General features: G+C 27.4%; 1 protein-coding gene across 1 annotated transcript; it reads right to left on the bottom strand.

Moving 5' to 3' along the window:
- Positions 1 to 12,569: 12,569 nt before the first annotated feature.
- LOC124823799 (linoleate 9S-lipoxygenase 1) lies at positions 12,570 to 18,623 on the bottom strand. Its single transcript, XM_047296101.2, has 9 exons — positions 18,309 to 18,623; positions 15,821 to 16,107; positions 15,231 to 15,471; positions 14,772 to 15,083; positions 14,585 to 14,670; positions 14,372 to 14,479; positions 13,984 to 14,285; positions 13,628 to 13,891; positions 12,570 to 13,530 (listed from the first exon to the last, which is right to left on the bottom strand). Exons 1-9 carry the CDS (start codon positions 18,538 to 18,540, stop codon positions 12,774 to 12,776), a joined length of 2,589 nt encoding a protein of 862 aa, XP_047152057.1. The 5' UTR covers positions 18,541 to 18,623; the 3' UTR covers positions 12,570 to 12,773.
- Positions 18,624 to 24,239: the final 5,616 nt, after the last annotated feature.

Raw genomic sequence — 24,239 nt, 5'->3', positions numbered from 1 at the left:
TAAGTGACCACTTGAACATATCACGTTGAGGAACATTATATTACATTTTTAGAGAAAACAATCATAAGATTAACAACAAAATATATTTTAATATATTCAAAACATCATTTAAATTATTAACAAATTCCGAATTAATCTAATGTAAATTTCTCATTATTCCAAATCTCATTCAAAGATATATATACTATTTCTATGTCTGTCATAATAGTTTCTATATAAATTATAATATATCAACCACATTACGTTTAAACAATAAATCTATTAATTTAGAATATATATATATATATATATATATATATATATATATAAAAGTTTGTATTATGAAATTGATTTCAATAATTAATGTGTTAATAAGCAACCGGAAATAAAAGTAACATCATGGGAAAAATAAGACTAAGTAGTGCAACTGTTTAAAAAATTAAACTTTTTACGAAGTAAACAAGGTTAAATTTTGGGATTTTATCCTATAAAAGTAGTTAGTGACTTACAGAAAAATAATTTAGTTGTCTTTCTGAAAATCTTATTGCAAGAAATTTGAATGCAACTTACAGCATAATAGAACATCTCGGTTCTATACATATTTTTTTTCTTCTGTATTATAGTCAATAATTTCTTATGTGATAATCATTCAAAACTTATTTTTTATATAAATAAGTAAATATTGTATTTTATTTTTTTAAATCTCATCCAACTGAAAATTGATAAATTATTGGACGAGCCATGACTTTGTTTGCGCTTATATTTTAATAAAATAAACAGATTTCGATTTTTTTTTAAGTGTTCATTTTAGACACTTATCTTAAAACAAATTACTTTTTTAATTAGGAAACCATATTTATTTTTTAAATACGTCACATTTTAAAAATTAAAATGTTGGTTAATGTAAAATGATAAATTATAACTTATAAACAAAAAGAATGAATTGACTTATACTAACAGCCCTTTTTTTTTCTAATAAAATATAATTTATTTTCATCAGTCGCGTGCTGCATGCTTTTGTTTGAACGTGCTTTGTTTTCCCTAACAACGAAACCCTAACATCACATGGATTAGTTTATCTACTTCAAAATAAAATATAATATTATATTTCGCATGCGGAACTCGAGGTCTCTCTACTTTCCACAAAAGCTTATATTTTTAGGATATCTATTCTTTGTGGTCTTTATTTTTACTTTACGTGTTTAATTGGATTTTTATTTTAGTTAGTTTTATTTAATTTAGATTTTTTTCGTCACGATATTTAAATGGTTAAAAAATGTATAGAGTGACGAAAGCTGGTGGACATGTGACACCCGAGCACTGACGAGGGAGGGGAGTGATCGTCAGTGCAAGAGGTATGAAGTGCAAGGGGTATGAAGTGCAAGAGGTATGAAGTGCAAGGGAGGGGACAAACAAAAAGCGGCTCCTGGCAGGCTTTCAGTGGAAGAGGCACATGGACGAATCGAACATACACCGAAATGAGAGGGATCTCGAGACTATATAGGTATGGGACTATACAGTTGAAGGATAGCTTAAGAGGATTGATTTGGCTACTCATATCACCAAATGCATTTATTTTTCGGTAGTCTGAAGTAATTAAGGGATGGGTGACCTTCTGGGAAGTTTTTCCAGAAAGTGTGCAAGTGAGGACAAAGCACATTGGAAAGCCTCGTAATGATGTGTGGGTGCAGTCAATATTCTCTGTAAGTTGTCGGGGCGTTACTGTTTGTATAATCTATATTTTGTTTAGGTTGTTCATTATGTCATGTAGTGTGTGAGTTCTATTTCTTTTAATTGAAGGCTTAATTGAGAGTGGGTTGCAATTGTTTTTAAAGTGAAATTAAATAAAATTATCTTTCTTGAGTATAGTCGGTATATTTTGAAAATCTTTTGTTGATATTTTTATCAACATTTTTCAAAATTTTCTTGAGATATCACCATGTAAAAAACGACAAATTCGTTGTCCTACCTACTACAATAAGATAAAGAATATTGAAAATCAGACATATCTCACAAAACAACAAACACAATTTCAAGAACAGCAAAATCATTTTTCATGCTATGAAAAACAATACCCAATTCATTTTTCCAAACTCTATTTCTCTTTTTATTCCCAATTTGGATTTCAAAATACAATAAATATACCTTATTTTCTGCCACTTTCAATTAATTTTTTAATTAAAAATGAATGCAACTTACACAGAACATAACGAGTGACTTAAATAAAAATAATACATACAAATACTGTCACCTTGTATACTTTTTCATTAACATTTAAAAAAAAAAGAACTAAATTAAATCAAAATATAACTTAATTGAACGCGAAAAAAAACTACATTAAATAAAGTAGATAAAAATAAGAATTCAAATAGTATTTAAACATTTTCTCTAAATACTAAAAGAAACAACTGTTCAATACAAATAATCATTTTATATACTTTTACACTTAGATAATTCTTTCTTGTTAATATTTATACAAACTTATAACTTTTATCGTTCTTAAAAGAAACTGTAAATTTTAGTAAATAAATTATAGTAAAGGGATAAGACTCAAACAATGTTTGATTATAAACAAGAAAAATGAAAAAAAAAAAACTGTGAAAATAAAAGAGAAAGAATAGAAATGAAAATTCTACTTTTTTTGTCGACAACGTCATGAAAAATAAAAGAATAGCATTTTTAAAATGAAAAATAAGTTAAAGTTAAGTAATTATACAAGTATAAAACTATATATAGTTTTATTTTTATTTTTATTTTTTATTTTTTCTTCTCATGTGAGGAAAAGCACTATCAAAATAAAAAATACTTTCTACCTTTGTTTATTTCCACCAATGAATAATTTCTAACATTTTGAAAATAATGTGAAGTGGAAAAATAATAGTTGGGAAATTGCTGTGGACATTCTTTAAATGCTTTTTGCGAGTGTTAAAATGGTAAGGAATAACGACAAAAGTTGTTGATGAAATCGATTCGCTGCACACAGCTTTATTAACTACAGAAATAAAAGTCAGAAGAAAAAGTGAGTCATTGCCACCGTAGAACTTTGTCACATGTAATGTGTCTCCCACAGACTTATCCAACTATCCTATCATTGAAATTTTTATAGATAGGACATCTGTCAGTTTTACACCAATAACCTTATATATTCAAATTACTAACATGTCTTCCTCATAAATATTATATTATTGTTGTTATTATTATTATTATTAAATTATTATTTTTTATTATTAAATTATATTTATTTATATCTCTAATATTATTTTTTATTAATATCTATTATTTTTAATATTTTTATTAATATTTCATTTATACATTATTATTGTTTTATCATATTATATTATTTATATTATACATATAAATTAATATTTTTAATTATTATTATTTTATTATATTATTTATATTATATATAATGATGGATTACCGATTTTTACATATATAAAGAATCGACAATTCATTCTGTCAGCCTCTTTTGATTATATGTTTTGGGAGTCATCCAATTATAGCCACACCTTTTTCTAAAACCAATTTTGGACATTCATAATGCGAAACCGATTTTTCCAATGAGATAAGAAAAGAGAACTGATTACAATGGGAGATAATCGGTTCTTGTGGCTTTAATTGATTTTAGTTGGCGAGAATGATTGCATTTGGGTGAAGAGGTAACCATGCAGTCCATTTGAAAGAAAAAATGAGAGTAATTGTGACATCTCACTCTTAGGTGACATTCTTTGCATTTCTTTATAAACGAGAGGAATCGATTTCAAGTTTTTTTTTCATTTCCTTACCCTCATTTTTGTGAACATCAAATGATCAAAACGTAAATATCACACACAAATGTCTATCAGCTAACTGAATTCATCTTGAAACAAACACAATGTAAATGAGTCATTTAAAAGAATTTATAAGAATCTAATTCTTGTGTAAAATGGATTAGAATTAAAGTGGGTATAATATTATTATAAGATTTTAAATAATTTCTCAATATTTTTTATTATAACACGAGTATTTAGAATATTTTAAAGTGAGATAATTCTCAAATATTTTACATTAATTGTAAATTGATTCTTACTTAATTTGTATTATTTACAACTTAATAGAAAAGTTAGAATCTAACTTAACTTGTCTAAATGGGTCGACCCAACCTAACTTGGGTTTAGCTCAACCTAATATTGTCTTGTGATGGTCCAAACTTGATTGAATTTATCTCCACTTGAATTAACATGACATGATTTGAATTTGACTCCATATTGGTTCGATGTGGTACTCACCTCAGCCCGACAACTCAAATTGATGACTCGACTTGGACAAAAATGGGTTCTACTCAACTCAACCAAAGGTGGGTTCAACTCAACTCAACCCAAGTTGGATCAAGTCGAGTCGGTCAAATGTGCACCCAACTAGACTATCTTGGCTTAATCCAATGTGGCTCGAGTTGACCCTACTTAATTTGAACTGAACACATCCAACTCGTCTCAACCCAAAATGTGTCAAACTTGACTTAACCCTCCGACTTGACTTGACTAATTTTGGGCTCGACCTGATTCAACCAAGAATGGCCCCAACTAAACTTTGTACAACATGAGTTCAATTCAACTTTTCACAATATGGATTCTATCAACTTTAGTTTGACCTAGACGCAATCTGACCTGGATCCAACCTAAATGACCTACTTAACTTGGACCAAAATTAATCATGCCTATTGTGACTTAAGACTTACTCACATAAAATGATTGTTGGTTGACCCTAACACATAGGGCTTTTGTTTCCATTTTGGTCCAAAGGACTTTTTTAACATTTATCCATGTGAATCAAGACCAAATCGTAGGGTTGGACCAAATAGAAATGCTTAATCATAGATTGTGTGGTTAAAAATTTAAGATACTCTATTCAAATTGTCATAAAACATAAATGAGTAAATAAATAAAATTGTTTATTTTTATTATTATAAATGGTGTCTTGAGTTGATTTTCCACTCATAGTATTAATGTTAATTTTATAGTTTATATTTAGAAAAAAAATTATATCTTTACATTTCTAGTTTTAGAGATTTAAGAGGGTTATAAAATAGAAACTATAAATATTTACAAGGCTAAAATTACACATTTAAATAGGAAATTAAAAATCAAAACATATAAATTAATTAAACATATATTGAAATTACTTAAGAAGAGATTAAGTTTAGAAAACATAAACTAATTTGAGAAGAAAGAAATTTCATAACCTTTAAGACACATACCTAAATTTAAAATATTGTTAGGAATTTAAAAATATGAAGAGTTATTTTAATGAGATATATGGAGAAGATTTAATATTAATGAATCAATAATTATGATGGCAGTTCTAATAGGTAATAATTGGTTTTCTTATATGTTATTTAACTTTCCTCTTAAATGTATATATATACTATATTAGTATATTCTTCTTCGATTTTGATCTCTCAATCAATTAATAAGACGAGTTATCGATTCTAAATGTTAGGTTTTTTTGAGATAATACATTGAAAAAAAAATCAGATACCTAAACATCATAACTTAACCTATACAAAGAATAAAGAATTATAACACTGTTTTCAATATTTAAATAATAAATTTGTAGATTCTAACTTAATGGAAAACTCAAACTCAAACATAAATATTTATTGCAATAATTCATATATTTCAGTTTCTCTTTATTCATTGAAGATCCTTCCTTCTCTCTCAATTTTGTTTTAAATTTTTGTTAATTAGTACATATTTTCATTAGTTACATTAAGAAGAAATATCAAGGTTACAGTGTAGAATGAACTAATATATATATATATATATATATATATATATATATATATATATATATATATATATATATATATATATATATATATATATTATAAAAAACAAAAAAAATAAATCTTATATCACAAGTCATGGTTGAATAATATCTGTAAGCTCTAAGCTTTCCTGGTACTCTCATCATGCATGTACTTAAAATACTATTTTTGTGCTGAAAAAGTCATAACATTATCACCCTTACTATACATCCATGTGCAATAATTGAATGTTGCACTCCATGTGCATAAATTTCTTCATTAGTTTGTGTGGACTTATTTATTTATTTTTTACTTTAGTCCTGTGTAATGTAATTTAATTCATTAGAAAAACAAATAACAGCTATATTTAAAAAAAAAAATCATAGCTATATTTAACTTAGAATTAGTCCGTTGAACCAGCAGAATTCGTCGATATTTTCAGCGTATTTGCAGATGCTGTTTAAAACAAAACTAAGAAAATAATTTTATCTAACTTTTATAATTTTAATTTAATAGATGCATAAAAATGTTATTAATTTATGAATGGAATTCATTTAAAACGTGACCTATGTATGTACGTAGAATTTTACATTTTACAGAGATTGACCTACTTTACTTATTTATCCTTAATATTGAGACAGAGAGTAAAATATTTTCCATGTGTAAAATTTACGTTTTCAATTGATTTAGAAAACGAATTCATTGAAAAAAAATGTATATTTTATCCTGTATAACCAAATTTCATTTTATCAAACTTCATTTGGGATTTTTCTTAAAAGGAAACACAATCTAACAAGTATTTTTAATCTTTATATAAATTGACATTTATTTTTTGTTCACAACTGATCCAAATTACTTTAGTGCGTTTTAAATAAATGAATCATATTTTTATTTTGTTTATTATTAATATTTTCATTATTATCTTTTTGAATAATCTAAGGTTTTTTAAATAATTTTGAAAAGAAAATTATTTGAATTTTGTTTTGAATTATATTATAGAATAAGTGAAAATTACAAAAAATTTGAAGAATATATCAAAGATATTTGAATAATAGACAAGAATATATATATATATATATATATATATATATATATATATATATAACATCGTTAAGATAATTAAAAAATTCAGTTATTAATTGAATCATTTATATTATATATTATAAATTTGTTTTATCTCTAGTCGATGTCAAATTTTTAACATATCCCTCACTGAGTATATACCTATCGAGCGTAAGACTAGACATTAATGTATAGTATGATAGCAGTCTGATAATATGTTCTACCAACACAAATTTTGCTAGGATAAATTGTAACCTAAGTCTGATAGTGTGTTCAAAAGTGGATTTTAAGTCTAACTCAACCCCATAAAATCGGCTTTTAAGGTGAGATTATTTTAGTTACAAAATTAAATACAAATTTCAGACCTATTAACCTAGCCAACCAATTCACCCATTGAGAAAAAGTTTGGTTGCCCAACGAGTTCACCCAATGAATTGTGCATTATGAAAATTCTTAAATAGAAGGCCTTACAAATATTTAAATAATTCTTTTGAGTAATAGGGAACTAACTCTAAGTGAAGACTGAAGTCATCCATCATCATCATTCTTCATATTTTTAATACTCATAGGAGTTATTAACTTTGTCATTTTTGTTATTTAATATACTTCTTTTTTTTTTACCTTATATTTTAATATATATTATTATTGATTGTATATTTGTGATATTTAATTATTAAAAAATAATTTAGAACCTGGAGATAAAACAACTAATAGTTTGCCTATGGACATAAAGTATAATGGATTAGTAGTTATAAATGTATAAATATATGAACTTAATGCAAACTTTTAGTAAAATATAAGAAATTAGTTTTATTTTATTATTAAGGTTTTAGACTGTTTTTATATTGATTTGATATATAAAAGGTTAATCTAGAAGAAGTTTATGCTATATAATTACTCTCATAAATTTAATTCTAGAGACATTTAGAATTTTGTCATAACAATCAACACTTTTCATTATTTTAAATATTTTAACCTATAAATAATAAAAATGAATTTAACTATTGTCGATGCTCGTCGGAAACTATAAAAATTTGTTGGTAACTATTATTTCTTTATGGATAAAAGTTGTTGATAAAAATTATAATGTAACTAACATTCATATAAGAAATTTATTTTTTAACTAAAATGAAATTTTGGAAAGGAAAGTAATAGGCAAACTATTTCAAAGAATACAAAAAACAACACTGAAATACTTGATTGAAATTATAAAACGTTGTCAAAAATTATGAAAATATACACAATTTTCTTAAAAAAATTCATTTATATTTCACCTGAAATCAAATTAACTTGCTTGAAACATTTTTTCTAGTGTTCTCTAAATGGGTTAGAACCCACAAGTTAATTCGACTCACCACGAATTCGAATCAGGTTGGATTTGAAAAAAATAAATTTTTTTTATATGAGCTAATTTTTAACCCGGTTTACTTAGAACCTGACTCACTCGGGTTGAACCCGTAGTGAGCTAGGTTCACCAACCAACCTAGTTTAATTTAATTATTTATTATTTATGTTTTAATATTATTTTAGTTAACATTTTTCGTTTATTAATTTAATATTTTTTATATATTTAGCTAAACCGATGTGCCACATCCGTTAAATAGAATTAATTAAAAATTTTAGTACGGGCTGATGAAACGGAGGTTGACATTCGTATAGAGGAAGTATTCCGTGGTGGTGGAGGGAGCAACACTCACTCGAGTGTTTCATCCTACACCTCCAAGATATCATCCTGCACCTCTAAAAATTACATTTTTAACCTTTTAACATCTCATCCTACACCTCCAACTTTTTCAAAATTTTCATTTTCAACTTTAATGAATATTTTTTCATTTTCTTTTCTTTCTTATTCACCATCTTAATAATAATTTAATTTAATTTAAATTTAAATATGTAAGATTCATGAAAAAAAAAATAATATATATATATATATATATATATATTTATAGTAGTAAATTTTAGTATTTTATTAGTAATAATAATTTTAATGGATAGAAAAATGTAAATTTTGGATATAAAATTATAGTAATTTTAGAAGGAGAGGTTCAGATTTTTGGTAACTTATTTAGTAAATTTTTTAAATTGAATAGTAAAAAGTAAATAGTAAATAGTAAAAAGTAAATAGTAAAAAAAAAAAAAATAAATTTTCAGCATTTAGATTCCTTAGCATGGAAGAAAGTAGTAGGTAGAAATTAGGATCAGATTTGGTGAGAAAATGATTGAAATATTATTTTTAAATAATATTAAAATAATAAATAATATTAAAATATTAATGAATAGTAAATTTTTTTTACTATAAATAGCCATGGGAGGGAAGGGTATTCTGCACCAAGAGAAGAGAAATCAAGTGAGAGCTTGAGAAATAGAAAAAAAAAAAGAGTTAGGGAGAAAATTTTTAGTTGCAAGAAGAGTAGAAGTTGTGAAGGGTTCCGGGGAAACAAATTCGGAGCAGGAGATTAAGTCTGGAATAGAGGTAGGGGAGCTAATCCTTCTTGCATATGATTTTTATTCATGTTATGATAATGAATATGAGTTATGAGTATGTTAAAATTTTGGTAATGGTAGTTATCTATTCACTTATATAAATTTAGTTTTCATTATTATAATTTTCTTATTTTCGAGTTAGTATGGTAAAACTTTTCTTTTAATTATTTTGACCGTTGGATTTAGCTAAAATTTTAATATATGAATCCTAAGACCTATTTCTTCACCTTGACCGTTTGGATTTGTAATTAGATGTCTGTACTTAGAGAAATAAATCCTGCATGTTTGAGTAAATTAATTACCCCTGTAGATCTGTTACTGAGTCATCTCGGTAAAATATATATTATGACTTATTTGACCGTTAGATCAAATTGAAAATTTTATACATGATTCCTAAGATATATTAATACACTTTGACCGATCGGATTTTTAATTGAAAGTCTATGTTTGGAGAAAATAATTTTTAAGTTTTGAAAAAATCTGATGAACACTATATTTCTGTTCTTAAGTTATCATGGTAAATATTTCATATATATTTCATTTACCGTTAGATTGAGCCCAAAATTTAGTATGTAATTCATAAGACATATTAAGTCATTTTGACCGTTCAGATTTGTAATTAAATGTCTGTGATTAGGGAAATTAGTTCCGCATTTTGAGTATAACCGAAAACCACTTAAAATTCTGCACCTGAGTTACCTCGGTAAAAACCTCAATATCTATCTAGTTAACCGTTGGATCAACCTGAAATTTTAATATGTAGTTTATAACAAAAAGTGAATTTTTGTGACCATTCAGATTTGAAATTGGAGTTACCGATTTAGAGATATTAATTTCGTATCTTCTCAGGGATCTCAATATTGCTAAATTTCTATTTTTTTGATATCTATATTAAATTTCGGTGTTAATATTATATGTTGTTGTTTAAAATCTGTAAATAAGAAATTTGTTAAAAACTAGTTGAGGAACACTTTGGCTAAGGAAAGACTTGGTACTTAAGTTGTCCATTGTGACGCACCTCTCTTTCCTGGAAGTCTACTCGACAAGTTTTTGACTTAAATCCTATTGAACAGATTTTGTACTGTTAAATTATTATGCAATATATGTTGTTGGAATGGAAATATTAATTCATGTTATTGTGGTAGATATGAAATTATGAATTATAATTGTGATTATTGCATTTTATTATATTGCAATTGAGTTTATGCGTCTGAACATGATATGAGTATTATGGGGAGATTTTGTAAGGATATAATGTGAGTTGAGGAATATGAGTATGGTATGAGTCTTGTGGAGAGATTCAATAATGTTATGGTATTTGTGTATATGTTGATGTTGAGAGTCCCGTAGTTGGGGGTTATCCTGATACTCTAATAATTATCTAGTCTCAAGTAGAGAGGGATGAATTATGTGGTGAGAGGAGCAGGAGGTCCTGGTCTATGTGCCTGTTTTGGACATAGTGAGGGGACTATCCTTGTGGGTGGTATGGAGGGCAGGATGTTCTGGTCTATGTGCCGGTTTTGGACATAGTGAGGGGACTAACATTGTGGATGGTATGAAGGGCAGGATGTCCTGGTCTATGTGCCGGTTTTGGACATAGTGAGGGGACTAAGAATGGCATCACAAGTGGGGAAGCTTTCGTTGAATTACTCAACAACATATCGTCGGGGATAAGTGTATATTGGGTATTGTGAAATGAGTGTCTATTGGGTACTGTGGTGTTTATTGGGTATTATGGGACGAGTGTGCAATAGGAATTGTGGTACGATGGTATGAGGGTGTATGACATAATTATTATATGATACTTATATCAAAGTAATTATGCATGTTTTATAAATGATTTGTTGCATGTTAGCTCACCCTACTTGTTTGTGTTTTCTTTTGTGTTTGGGTATGTGCGATGATCGTATAATTCGTTATACGGGAGCAGATGAAGGAATGTCGTCTGAAACAATACCAAGGAAGAAAGAGATCGAAGAATAAGTTAGAAGAATTCAAGTTATATTTAGGAGTTTATAGTTGAAATCTGAGGTTAAAATATATCAACTGTGAATTTTTAAGTGTGAGATTACGGGATGTTACCGTAAATGTAATGTTACAATATATAAATTATGAATTATCCAATGTGGGATATTGGGATGTTACAAAATATTATTTAATATAATTTTATATTTTAATAATTATTAAAATATGATTTATATTATAATAATAATTGTATTAAAAACTTATAAATAAAATAATAAAAATAAAATTAATAATAATAAAAATAAATAATTATAATCATGTATTTAAATATAATAAATTATATTAAAATATTAAATTAAATTCAATAATTATTAAAGTTAAAAAAAAAATTGAAAGATTTATTAATCGGATATAGATATCTGATAAGTAATGTTACGGATATCCTTGAACAATTGTTTTTAGAAATTTATTTTTTATTTAAATTTTAATAATTATTTAATTTAATTTAACATTTTAATATAATTTAAATGTTTTTAAATATTTTATTTAATATAATTTTATTTGATTTTAAATAAATAATTATTTTTAAAATTTTGTCTTTTATTTAAATTTTAATAAATATTTAATGTATTTTAGTATTTTAATATAATTTAATATATTTAAATACATTTAAATATATTACATATTTTATTTAATATAATTTTTTATTTATTTTTATTACTTTTATTTTTATTATTTTATTTTTATACTTTTAATATAATTAATATTATAATATAAATCATATTTTAATAATTATTAAAATATAAAATTATATTAAATAATATTTGAATTTTAAATTTAATTATTATTAAGGTGGTGCAGAGTGTTTTTAATAAGAAAAAGAAGAAAATAAAAAATATTTTTTAAAGTTAAAAATGAAATTTTTAAAAAAGTTGGAGGTGTACGATAAGAATGAAATGTTAGAAGGTTAAAAATGGAATTTTTGGAGGTGCAGGATGAGATGTTGGAGGTGTAGGATGAAATATTCCACTCATGTGTCTTTAATTAAGCCCAAACTTAGTTAAATGTAGTCTGGTCAACTCTGGGCAGTTTCCTTCTCCACTTTCATAAAGAGTGTTTCTTTTTGTACCAATCAAATTTCTTTCTGCACCATCAAACCGGATTTTACTTTTCGAAACATATTAGATCAATTCTGGAAAAAAAAAAAGAAAAAAAAAAACTTCTGCAAGACACTTATCTCACTCCTATTCCAGATGAAAATATCTGGAAACTTGTGATGAGGTGCAGGAACAAATTAGATCATATAATCTTTCATATTCATAGGTAGGATAAGAAACTTGCAACATGATAGGAACTGAAGGATGACAGTACCAAATACTAAAACTGATAAAATCCGATACAGCACTTATGAATGTATGTAGAAGACAGTCATGCCAGCTAGACAAGCTTGCATATTTATTTCTTATTAAGGAAAGAGAACAACACGTAGACAAATTCATTAGATAGAGATACTGTTGGGAATTCCTCTGAAAGTGAGACCTTCATCTTCACAGCTAGGAAGAAGCAAAGTGTAAGGCATCTGAACTGGTCCATTACGGTTTCTAAGACTTGGATCTTTGTTCCTCCCCATGATTTTATCTTCAATTACCTTCAGCTTTTCTCCAAACTTTTGAAAAGCTTGAAGTGCTTTTTTGTCATCAGTCCAATTTGGATTGTCCCTCTCTCCAAGATAGACCTCATCAGAAGCATGTCTTGACAATATCTCTATCACTGAAAGATCCACAAGGGCCTCAACCTTCCCTGTAACTGTTCTCAAATAAGCCTTTTGGTAATTTTTGGTCAGTTCATCATATTCTTTGGTTCCTGGTTCAGGCAGCAATCTTCTGGTTATAGTAGGCCGGTTTAGGATGAATCCTCCGTAAGGATATTGTCCAAAATTCACAGCTGCATGAAGAGCTGAAGCAATCCATATAATAATGGAGCAAGTGTGAATCAAATCTTGAGGAGTGTTCAACTTTGGCCACCATGGCTTATCTTTCAAGTCACCATGACCTTTCTCAACAGCTTCCTTCCACCAAGCTTGGAGTTCAGTGTCTTTCTTAACTGCATCATTTGTGGGATAATACAGGGAGACATAGTCTTTAACCCAAGTTTGAATAGTATCCCATATTTCTAGTCCATCAACAGCATAAGGGTAGTCCTCTACCACAAGCCGGAGGCCATAGGGAGAGGATGGATCTTCAACTGCCATTCCTCTGAGTCAAGGATGAATAATACAAAGGACTTGGTATCAAAAAAATGAAACTTTTAACTTGAAAACTTTATAGCAATCTATATGTGTATGAACATTACCTCTTGATAAGATCTGCTGGAAGGGCTTGATCAGTGAAAACCCAATTCTTGTAAACTGCTGAAGACATCTCTACAGCAAATTTGCCAAGCAAAAACGATCTCTCAATAACACCACCTGCGTTGATGAGCGATTGTCGTGCAAGGCCATTGATATTCATAGTGTCACGATAATGAGGCAACAAGAGTTTATGAATAGGGTGGAGCACACTCAAATGTCTGTTTGTTGCTATCACAAACGGCTCCATCACGGCATGAGTATTCAACCTGAGATCGCGAACAAATAAAAAATCACTTCACAGATTCAAAATAGATAAGTTTGTTTGTGATGTCAGTGGTAGAATTTTCAATTTCAATACCAATGGCTCATGAGTTGATGGTAGCAGGAGTCATTTACAACAACATAAGCCTTTGCAAGTAGCCAAATTGTGCTTTCGGCACCTTGCTCTGCAGGCAAGATGACTCTACTATTGACACCATTTCCCCCAGGATTTGGCAAACTTAATTCAATGGCCAGTGGCTTCAATGTGTTGTCATCTTTCAAGAAAAGTATAGTTCTTGTGGCGTAACACTTTGAAGTGGGAAGGTCATTGATCCTTTCTAAATACGGTATGAATGCATCATGATGATCTAATAAGAACAATCTGTTATCCTTCAGTGCCTGTTGCACAAACATAACCAATCATTTAGTGTCACGATTAATTTGGTATTGATGCGTCATTTTGTTATAATATTTATATCACTCACCTGTTCCACTGTAAATCCACCAAGGTTGATCTCCAAGTGTTCTTTAGTTATTGTACTAGTTTGATCACCATACTTTGTAACATCTAACTTGCTTTTTGGAGGGAACTCCTACCATTTTGTTAATAACATCAACAATGATTCAATGCATATATAATCCAACAGAGACACCAAATTTGTTCTTAGTTACTAAACAAACAACAAAGCACTGCTTACTTGAAGGCGTTGAATTAGGCCAGGATTTACACCAGCCAACATCTCTCTTCCAAATTCTTCATCAGTCATCCATGCAGACTTACTAACTGCTCCAGATCATTTGGAAAACACAGAAACATTGAACACAATGTAAAGTATTGATTCTACTTAAGTTATGTAATGTAATAAGCATATGTATACAGAATACCTCTGATGACATGAGGTGGTGGAAACTTGAGAACTTGCTCACCATCAGTGCGGAAGATTTCCTTAAGCACTGGTATGGGGCTAATTTTGCTGATTACATCTGTAGGGAGATAAACTCCACCTTCAAAGAGTCCACGCACGTCTTCAAATGTATCAAACTCATTGTTGAAACCGAATGCTTTTTGAAATGTAGGTAGCACGTTTTGAGTTAAGGACTTTATTGCGTATGTAAGGAAGTCTGATGACTTCAAATGACCAAAGTTTTCATCTCTTGGAATGTAGGTGTCACTGGTTGGTACCTCACAGTTACGCTCTATTCAAAGTTAAACAAAACTGAAATTAGTGCGCAGTATCATCCAGAACACCAATGAGAACCCATCATCTCTATGTTACCAAAAACATATGAAACATTTGGGTAAAACTGGAATTGATTACTTAAAAAAGAAAGTAGAATTCTAACCTGTTCTTGTTGATTTTCTACCAGTTCTTCCCCTGCGAGGGTATGGAAAATCACTAGACCCTCCAAGAACAGGACGAGCTAGACTCTTGTTACTGTCTGGGTTGCCCAAATCATTGTAAACATCATAGTCATAGATTCTGTCATATTCCTTGCGCTCCCCTTTTCCATCTCCTCTAAGATTGTCCAGTTCTTCATTTCTGTACTTTACCAGTGAAGTTGGAGTTTCATTTGGAAGATATGTCTGCAACACGTTCAAAGATGTTTTTCATTTGATACTAAAATCTTAGATATATTATTTTTATTTTATATTCTTCTAAGAATACCCATTAATATATATATATATATATATATATATATATATATATATATATATATATATATATATATATATATATATATATATATATATATATATATATATATATATATATATATATATATATATATATATATATAATTGTGAGAAAATGTGTTGAAAGTCTTATCAAGGTTTATTTATAGTTGCAAATCTTATTTTATAAATCCTTTCTGTGAGATTGATTTAAGTCTAAAAATCTACGTTGTTAGTGTAAAAAAATCATTTATTTTACCTTGTTAACAAAGAAAATGCGATCCTTTTTGTAAGATTTAGCGTTGTAAACCCATGAGTTGCAAACAAAGCGAATGGTTCCATGATTTGGAATGTCTTCAAGAGTGAGACTGACAAGAAAAAACTCAGATTGCATAAAGTTTTTGATGTAAAATGCTCCTGGAATTCCAAAACTCTCATCCCATTCAAAATAAACATTGAATGCATCTTGTCTATCTCCCAAGTTTGGTAACGAAGGAAGATGCTTCTCCAAAAAGGTTTGTTTTCCAACCTTTCCATTTCCAAGCCCTACATAAAGAATACAGATAAACAACACTTCAAATTCGGTTTGTCATCAACCGTTATTCATACACTTTCATAATGGATTTTACCCACTTATATTTTAGTTGGTAAATTCAAAACTGAGTATTAACTATAATGCATATATTAGTTTATCTGATAAAAAAAAAAAACATACAGGTTTTGAACGTGTACTTTCACTAATTTTAGTACTTATGAACTTTGCAATAGTTTAGTTGTTATGTTTGGTCCCATAGTATTCACTGTTTATATCAACAATAATTATTAGTTATAAAGTATTCAAATTTGGTAGTTGTGCATAGCTGAAATTGGTTGTTCAATACATAATTATTTTTAAAGTTAAAAGCCAAAATTGCATAATATTGATTTTGATCTTACTCTTACACTATTCTGTATATTTTTACGATATTTGGATTGTGTAATTATACATTAAAGAAAGTTTGATTTGGCTTAATAGCAAAATAAATCAATGATATATAATATATTTTGAATATAATATAATTATTTAAGAAGGCTCCGATAAAAACTGAATCATTTAATTTAATCCAGAAAATACTTTTTTTTTTCTGATTGGGTTCATATTTTAAACAAAACACTCTAAGCATAATTAGACCGTGAGTTAGTATATTTGGATCAGTTAATTTTTTTTTACTTAAAATCAATCTGTGAATAATGCTCCTACTCTATACTAATATTTATAATAACATTAATATAAACTGGTAATACATAGTAAATATTTTATGCTATTAAATTATTTACTGTTTTGCAATATAACATATAATTAAAATAAATTTATTTTAATACCTCTACTATAATTTATTTATAAAAAACATAGATACTCACTATATTTCTGTATTTTTGTTTCTATCTTTTTCTTCATTTCTTTTTTATTTATTTTACCGCAGTCTATTAAAAAATACTGCAAACTTCGACCATAAATCTTTGTATTTTTTAGAAAAACAAATACTCTAACGAAAGTTATTTCGAGTATATATATAAATTAAATGAGATTTTTTTTATAGATGATACTAGACGTAATTATTGTCAAAAGAGTATTCATGAGAAACAATGATAAAAGTATACTTATTATCTATATAAAAATTTATTTATTTTTAAATAATAATAGGCTACACTTATGAAGAGAAACCGAAGCCTATTTTTTATTTTTGAGCTTATATAGATTAGGTTTTTTTAGAAAAAATGTAATCTATTTAAATACAAATTGAGTTTCAAATCATAATTCTTGTTTTTTACTACATAACCTAACATTCAAAATAGTTGTAATAGAAAGTTTTTTGCCAGAGCAGTGGTGTATTCAAAATAATCTAATAATTATATATATATATATATATATATAATAGATTTATATTAAAAGAGATGTCAAACCCAATCCATATGTTCAATTAAATTGAGTCAGTTTAATTCGGCTAAATTTGTTTTGTAAATTAAAATTTTTGGAACCTAACTCAGTCTACTATGAATTAAGTGGATTTACTTACTTAAATATTTTATATTTTTTTAATTTATTTTACATATTTATTACAATGCAATCTAAATAGTTCAATTCTTTTTTTTACAACAATAAAATTAAATTGCATCTATTTTATCAAATAATATTATAAATACAGTAATTAAAAGTTAAAATATTAACATATAAAAAACAAATAAATTAAATATTAAAACTTTCTCAAACATTATTAAACAACATTATGATATTTAAAATGAGCAAATTATCAACTTTCATAATTAGAAGTAGTAAATTGATTATAATAAACAAACTTATGAAAATAAATGATAAAATAAAAATAAAATTTTATTGTCGAAGAATCATTATCAATCTACGTTCAATTTAATTCAACTTCGTTTAACTAATAAGTTAATTAAGTACGATAACCATATTTTAAAAAATAGAGTTTTTACTCCAACTTGACCCCGTACTCACAAGTTAAATCCATTTTGACATTTCTATACTATATTTCAATCATTAATAGTAATTCTTTTCAAGCTAATTATCATTATAAAAAAGAAATGCACAATATCATTAATAACATGTTAAAAAAGTAAAGTATAGGTGTTTGTTTTGTTATTTAAAGAAATGTTGACTTGATTTGACGATAAAGGATAAAGAAGAATTAGGTTAAGTGGTTTGCATGTTGAAAGAAGTAGAAGATATATAGAGAGAATCAAACCATCAGCTTTGGTTGCACTGATCAGCTGAATGGCAATGTTGCGGCTGAAGATGGCGGTGGCACCATCAACTATTCCTCCAACAATGTCAGTTGCAGCACCAAAGAGACCTCCAGCAACACCAGCTATTCCACCCCTCGTACTCGACACAAATTCATTGAAGTCAAACACATTCTTCGTCATCAACACCACTGTCCCCTTTATCCTGTGACCCCTGTTCAATATCCCAAACATCTTTCCTAGATTCTCGAACACAACACACACTTAGGTCGGAGAGGCTTTCTAACTTGCTTGTTTCTGCCTTCTGCCTTGTGCAGAGGAAGAAGGTATTTATAGGCAAATGTGCAGTGTTCCAAGTCAATGCTGGATTACCTGTATATTTATGGAGGGACAAAGGGTAGATCACAAACGTGTATCTGCATTTATGAAATGGATTCAAACCAAATGGAAACACAGAAAAATCACCATGGAATATGAAAGGGAGAAAAATGAAACCACTTTCTTTTTCTGTATTTTTATCTTCACATAACCTAATAATTCAAGATCAATTAACTAATATAAATTTCATGATCAAATTTAATTATTTTAAAGGTACTAATTAATTTTTACTCACTTTATGTATGGCTAATACATACATATAAACAGTTTTTACACTATAATTTAATTATAATTTATTTATACAGTAAGTTTATCGACTTTTCCAATATTACATTGAAATTAATATTTTTTATGGTTTTTTATTGTAAACTATTCTTTTCTATCAGAATTTTTTATATATATTGTTAACATAGAGAATTTCAAATCATACATACACAACAAGAAATGTATATTAAAAAAAGCTTAGGTGAGAGGAAGAGAAAGTAAAATGTTGAAATTAATTAGTGACGTTAGTTATATGGTTAATTTGACATGTAATTAAGTAAAATGTAAATATGTGATTTACATCCAAACTTAAGTTACTTTAAATATTTATAACATGTATATATACAAGACTACTTCAAACCAGTGGCAGTTATTCAGTAAATATTTTTGGAGTACCAAAATAAATATACATTTTTTTTTGAGATACTACATGCATAAAACATACTAAAATTAAAGTAAATTATTTAGGAGTAATTATATCAGAATTATCAATCTTAACCATTATATTAAAATGGAAAGCTAATACTAAAACATTAAAATATAAATTAAAGAAAATTAAAATATATAAAATCATTACAAGAAATTAATATTTAGTGTTGGCAAAAAGCCAAAAATTAATTAGTTGATAATGCAGGATTTGTATCCCACGTCCTGTAGATTCTAAAATTATTGAACCCTATATGTAACATGGGTTAAATGAATGTTAATTTATTATTAATTTTAAATTTATTTTTAATTAAATTAATTTAATGTAGACCAAATTCACGTTATTACTTTGTTTTATTTTAAAATTTATTTAATTTACTATCAGTTTAATTGATGATAAATAAAAACTATTTTTAATATTATTTTAATTATATCAATTTTTCTGACACTAATGACAATAATTTTAAAAATAAAGTTTCTTGTACAATGCATCTATTTTCAACAAAAAAATTAGCAAAGATTGTTGTAGATGAGTATAAATGGAATACATGAGTGTATTAAAGGAGGTGGACATGAATAAACTAAGTGTGGATGAAAAAAATAAGCATACATAAATGAAAAATGATCAATGTGATTGAAGAGTACGAATATGAATAAAGGAAATGAAATTAGTCAAAGAAAATAATAAGTACATGAAGATTTATATAAAAAAAGAATGAATGATAAAGAAATTTTTATCTTTAAATATAGATCTTTGAATTAAAATAACCTACATAATTATTGTTTGTAAATTATTGAGATAAAATGATTCGTAATATATAAATTATTAAATAAATATTAAAAATATGTTTTACTAATCTCAATCTAATTAACGTTAACTTAAAAAAATAATATTAAATTAATATCTGTCATATTGATACTAACTTAAACAAATATAAATACTGAAAATAAATAAAATTAGGTTATGTTAACATCAATCTTAGTCATTTTAATTAACATTGAGTAAATAGACAAATATGTCGCTAACACAAATACATTTACTCATTAACAAAGTTAGAAATAGTTGGTGTTAGTTTACAGTCAACTAAGTTAATGTTATTAATATCAACAGAACTCTATTAATATCAACTAAGCTAACATAGATTTGACACACAAAATTATTTTATTTATTAAAATAATCTAACTCTACTATTATAGTTAACGTTGATTTAACTTAAATATATGTTTCGCATAATATAAAAATAAATTTCAAAGTAATTTTACAATTTTTCATTTTTTCTTAATTTTAACATTTTACATCTCATTAAAATTGATTTAACCCTCTATAATAACATTGTAAATTGACTTATACTATTATTTAAGAGTTAATATAATATTTCATGTATCAATGAATTGTCAAGTTTTGAGGAAAAAATTAATTATATTTTACTTGATTGTCATTACTACACCTTCAATAATATAGTAACACTTACACGTTTAAAACCATTATCACGATCATATCTACCTGCGATGAGAATTGACTTATAAGACAATTCATAATTTATGATAATTTTTAATTATATCGTTTAACCTTTTTTTGTTTTTAACTTTTTTATTTTGAAATTTAATTTTAAAAGGTATAATTTTTATTTTAATTTTAACCAAAGTATGCTATTAAATAAAATAAGAAAGAACGAAATTAATTTACTAAAGTATAAAGAATGTAATATCATTTATTAAAAATATAAGAAATATAAATGTATATTTAAAAACTAGAGAATGTGAATATTATTTTACTAATACATAAAGAAAATGAATATTTAATTTAAAACTGATAAAAGTATTAGTATAACTTAGTCTAATATTAGAGAAAGTAACTATATTTTCCTTAAAATAAAAATAATTTAGTATGTTCAAATTAATTTAAAAAAAAACATATGTTGTCTATAAACTTTGAACATATTATAAAAAAGAACAATTATTATAGAAAAAAAAGGATATAGTTCTATTGATATGGTTTGAAAATGTATTTTTTGTTGTTATTGATTTTCCTTTATTACTTTTTTGTTTGGTAGATAGGATAAGGTTTTCCAGCACCAATAAATATTGATTAGTGGTTAAAATATAGTTGTTGCGTGAAGCAATTCCCACGGGGAACACGAGTTTGTATAATTTAAACGTCACTTTTATCAAAAATAAATAAAATTTATGCGTCATAAATAATACGGTTCGAAAGATGAACCTACAATTTTATTGTTGTTTAAAGATTTGTGATTATAATTTAACAAATAAAAAAAAATCAAACACTAATTTATCTATCAAACAAATATTTTCACCACAAACACATTAATAAAAATTATTTTTTAAGAAATATATCGTTTATTTATCAATAAATAAAAAATATTAAAGTATAAATTTATTAAACTCTTGTTATAAAAAAAAGTGGTAAAAGTTAGGTAGAAAAAAGTAACTTAAGACTTATGTGATATCTCTCTTATTGTATTGAAAGAAAAAAACCAAAAATAGAGTCCTTGAATTAGTTATTGTTTTGATAATCATTAATTTGTTTGAGGACAAAGTGGTTGAAGAAATAATGCATTGAGAGTGTGAATTTACATGTGTTCATGATGACCAATTCAAACAACATGTGCATAGAGCCAAACAAGAAACCAATTGGACCACACCAAACTTAAATACGATTCGACACATTGTACTACCAATAAATTAAAAATTAATTTTTATTATAATATATATATATATATAAGCGTGTTTCATTATAATAAAATTTTAGTTTTAGTTACATACTATACTTTTTTTTAACGGTTATTTAGTCATGTTAATATTATTACTTGAGTTGATAAAATATTAATATCACAGTTTTTAATTCAAAATCTTAAATAATATATTTATGAATCTTTATTTTTATAAAAAAATTAAGAGAGACTCCACGTAATAAAACTCGATTACAAAGTGTTTATGGATTGTTTTTACATAGTTGATAAGGTATTTTCTAAAAACTTTAATCTTTAAAGTTGTGTTCACTTAAAATCTTTAAAGTTGTGTTCACTTAAAAAATACTGTAATGTGTGAAGACGGATTTGCGAGATGCAATATATTTGTTTGAACAGATTTTTGAAGATTAATTTAACTGGATTTACGAATTTTCTGGTTATTCGCTAACATGTTGAGATGTGGAGTGATTTCCTTTGAAATCTAATCTTTGTCCTCCATGTTAAAGATGAAGATGAAGATCAGAGCTTGAAGAAAGAGTTGAACATGAGCTGTATTTGGTTCTTGAGGGCGCGTATTCGGTTTCCATTTTCAACTATTCAATTTCAGTGGAGAGAAAAAGTGCAACTGATGCTTGTATTCGGTCGGTTCCTACTCAGTTGTATTCGGTCTCCGCTCCCATGTATTTGATTCTCCGTTCACATGTGTTCGAATCCACTGGAGTTTTATTCGGTTCCATGCAACAGTCCCAACTTTTCTCCATTTCCTTCTTATTTCTATTCTTTAACTTTTTACTTTATATCTTTTTTACTTCATTTTTTGCATGTATTTTACTTCTAATAATAATAATAACAATAATAAGGTTTAATCATTTCGGAAGTCCCTATTTGTAAAGATTCGCCTCAAATAGGTTCTCGTATTTTTTTTATCTCAATTAGGTCCATGTTTCTGTAAAATTAATCAATTGGAACCTTGTCGTTAATTTCAGTGGATGCTGTTAAATTTACTGTGTCATGACATGCTGACTGCACAACTTTTAATGACGTGACACGGTGTGGTCACCTTAGGTGGAATTTATTTTATTTTAAGTTTTAAATAAGTTAAATTTAATAAAAACACAACGTTTTATTTATTGTTTGAAATGAATTAAGGAAACTTAGGGATTTTGTGGTTTGAGGAAAATAGGGTTTTTCGTGGGTTTGTTGTTCTAGTTCGAAATTGGAGGAAAATAGGGTTATAGTGAGAAACTAGTTGTGGATGAAGTTTGGTTTTACAAGTTTAGCGTTATTATCAGTGATTTTTCGGTAGAATCGACAAGTTGTTAGCGGTGAAGCACTGTGGGCAACACCTGAAGCAGAGTCTTCTGAGTTGACTCAAAATCAATGGAATCGAAAGTCGGAGAAGGCTAGAGTCCCTTGCGGGTTACGAAGCCATAGTGCCTCTGTTTATCAATGCTTGTGTAGCTATCAGTGAAGGAGGAGAAGGGGACTTCGGGGAGCATGGGAGGACGCATGACGTAGCGCGCTTCGAGGTTAGGGTTGTGGGAGAGGATCTCGATGAACCTGTAGTAGGAAAGGTGGGGTTTTTGAAGAGGTAGTTCTGGGTGAATGGGAGGGAGTCGAGGGAATGTAGTGCTGGGAGAGGAGTGCGAAGTAGAGGTTGAGGGGGTCGTAGAGGAGTGCGAAAGCGATGAGGCGGCAATGAGAGATGGGGAGGCACGAGAGGTGGGTTTTGGGGGAGGAGGAAAGGTGGGAGGTGGTGTGTAGGGCGGCGGCGCGACGGAAGATGGCGAGGGCGTCGGCGTCGGGTGGTGAGAAGAGGAGGTGTGGGGGCGGATGAACTCTCTTTAACCATTTTTAGGTTTTCTTCTTCTCTATCTGATGAGATTGGGGAATCGATTGATTGTGGAAGCAGAAATATAGGGGTTTCCTTCATGGTTGTATTTAGAATGGTTAAGATATTTATGAGCTTTGAAATCTCTTAATTACGAGGACTGTTTTTATTTTCATTTTCAGAAATAAATATAACGGTTTTGCTTTTATTAAATATAACTTATTTTAAACTTAAAATAAATGTGCCACGTGTATTAATTGTTAGTTCAACATACCACCAGATACCAAATTTAACGTCCTCTAGACCAATTAACAGCAAGATCA

The sequence above is a fragment of the Vigna umbellata genome, chromosome 11, assembly GCF_029865625.1.
Source record: "Vigna umbellata cultivar VRB3 chromosome 11, Vumbellata_1.0, whole genome shotgun sequence".
NCBI classification, from domain to species: domain Eukaryota; kingdom Viridiplantae; phylum Streptophyta; class Magnoliopsida; order Fabales; family Fabaceae; genus Vigna; species Vigna umbellata.
Note: the sequence above shows the minus strand (reverse complement) of the source record. Positions and strands in the feature narration are given on the sequence as shown.

Bases quoted from the DNA above. Each gene is read 5' to 3' on its own strand.
- LOC124823799 (XM_047296101.2), bottom strand. From the start codon at position 18,540: ATGTTTGGGATATTGAACAGGGGTCACAGGATAAAGGGGACAGTGGTG. The intron at 15,084-15,230 runs GTTAGAATTCTA...AACTTTGAATAG, and splicing joins TAGAAAATCAACAAGAACAG to AGCGTAACTGTGAGGTACCA. The intron at 14,480-14,584 runs GTAAGCAGTGCT...ACAAAATGGTAG, and splicing joins GCCTAATTCAACGCCTTCAA to GAGTTCCCTCCAAAAAGCAA.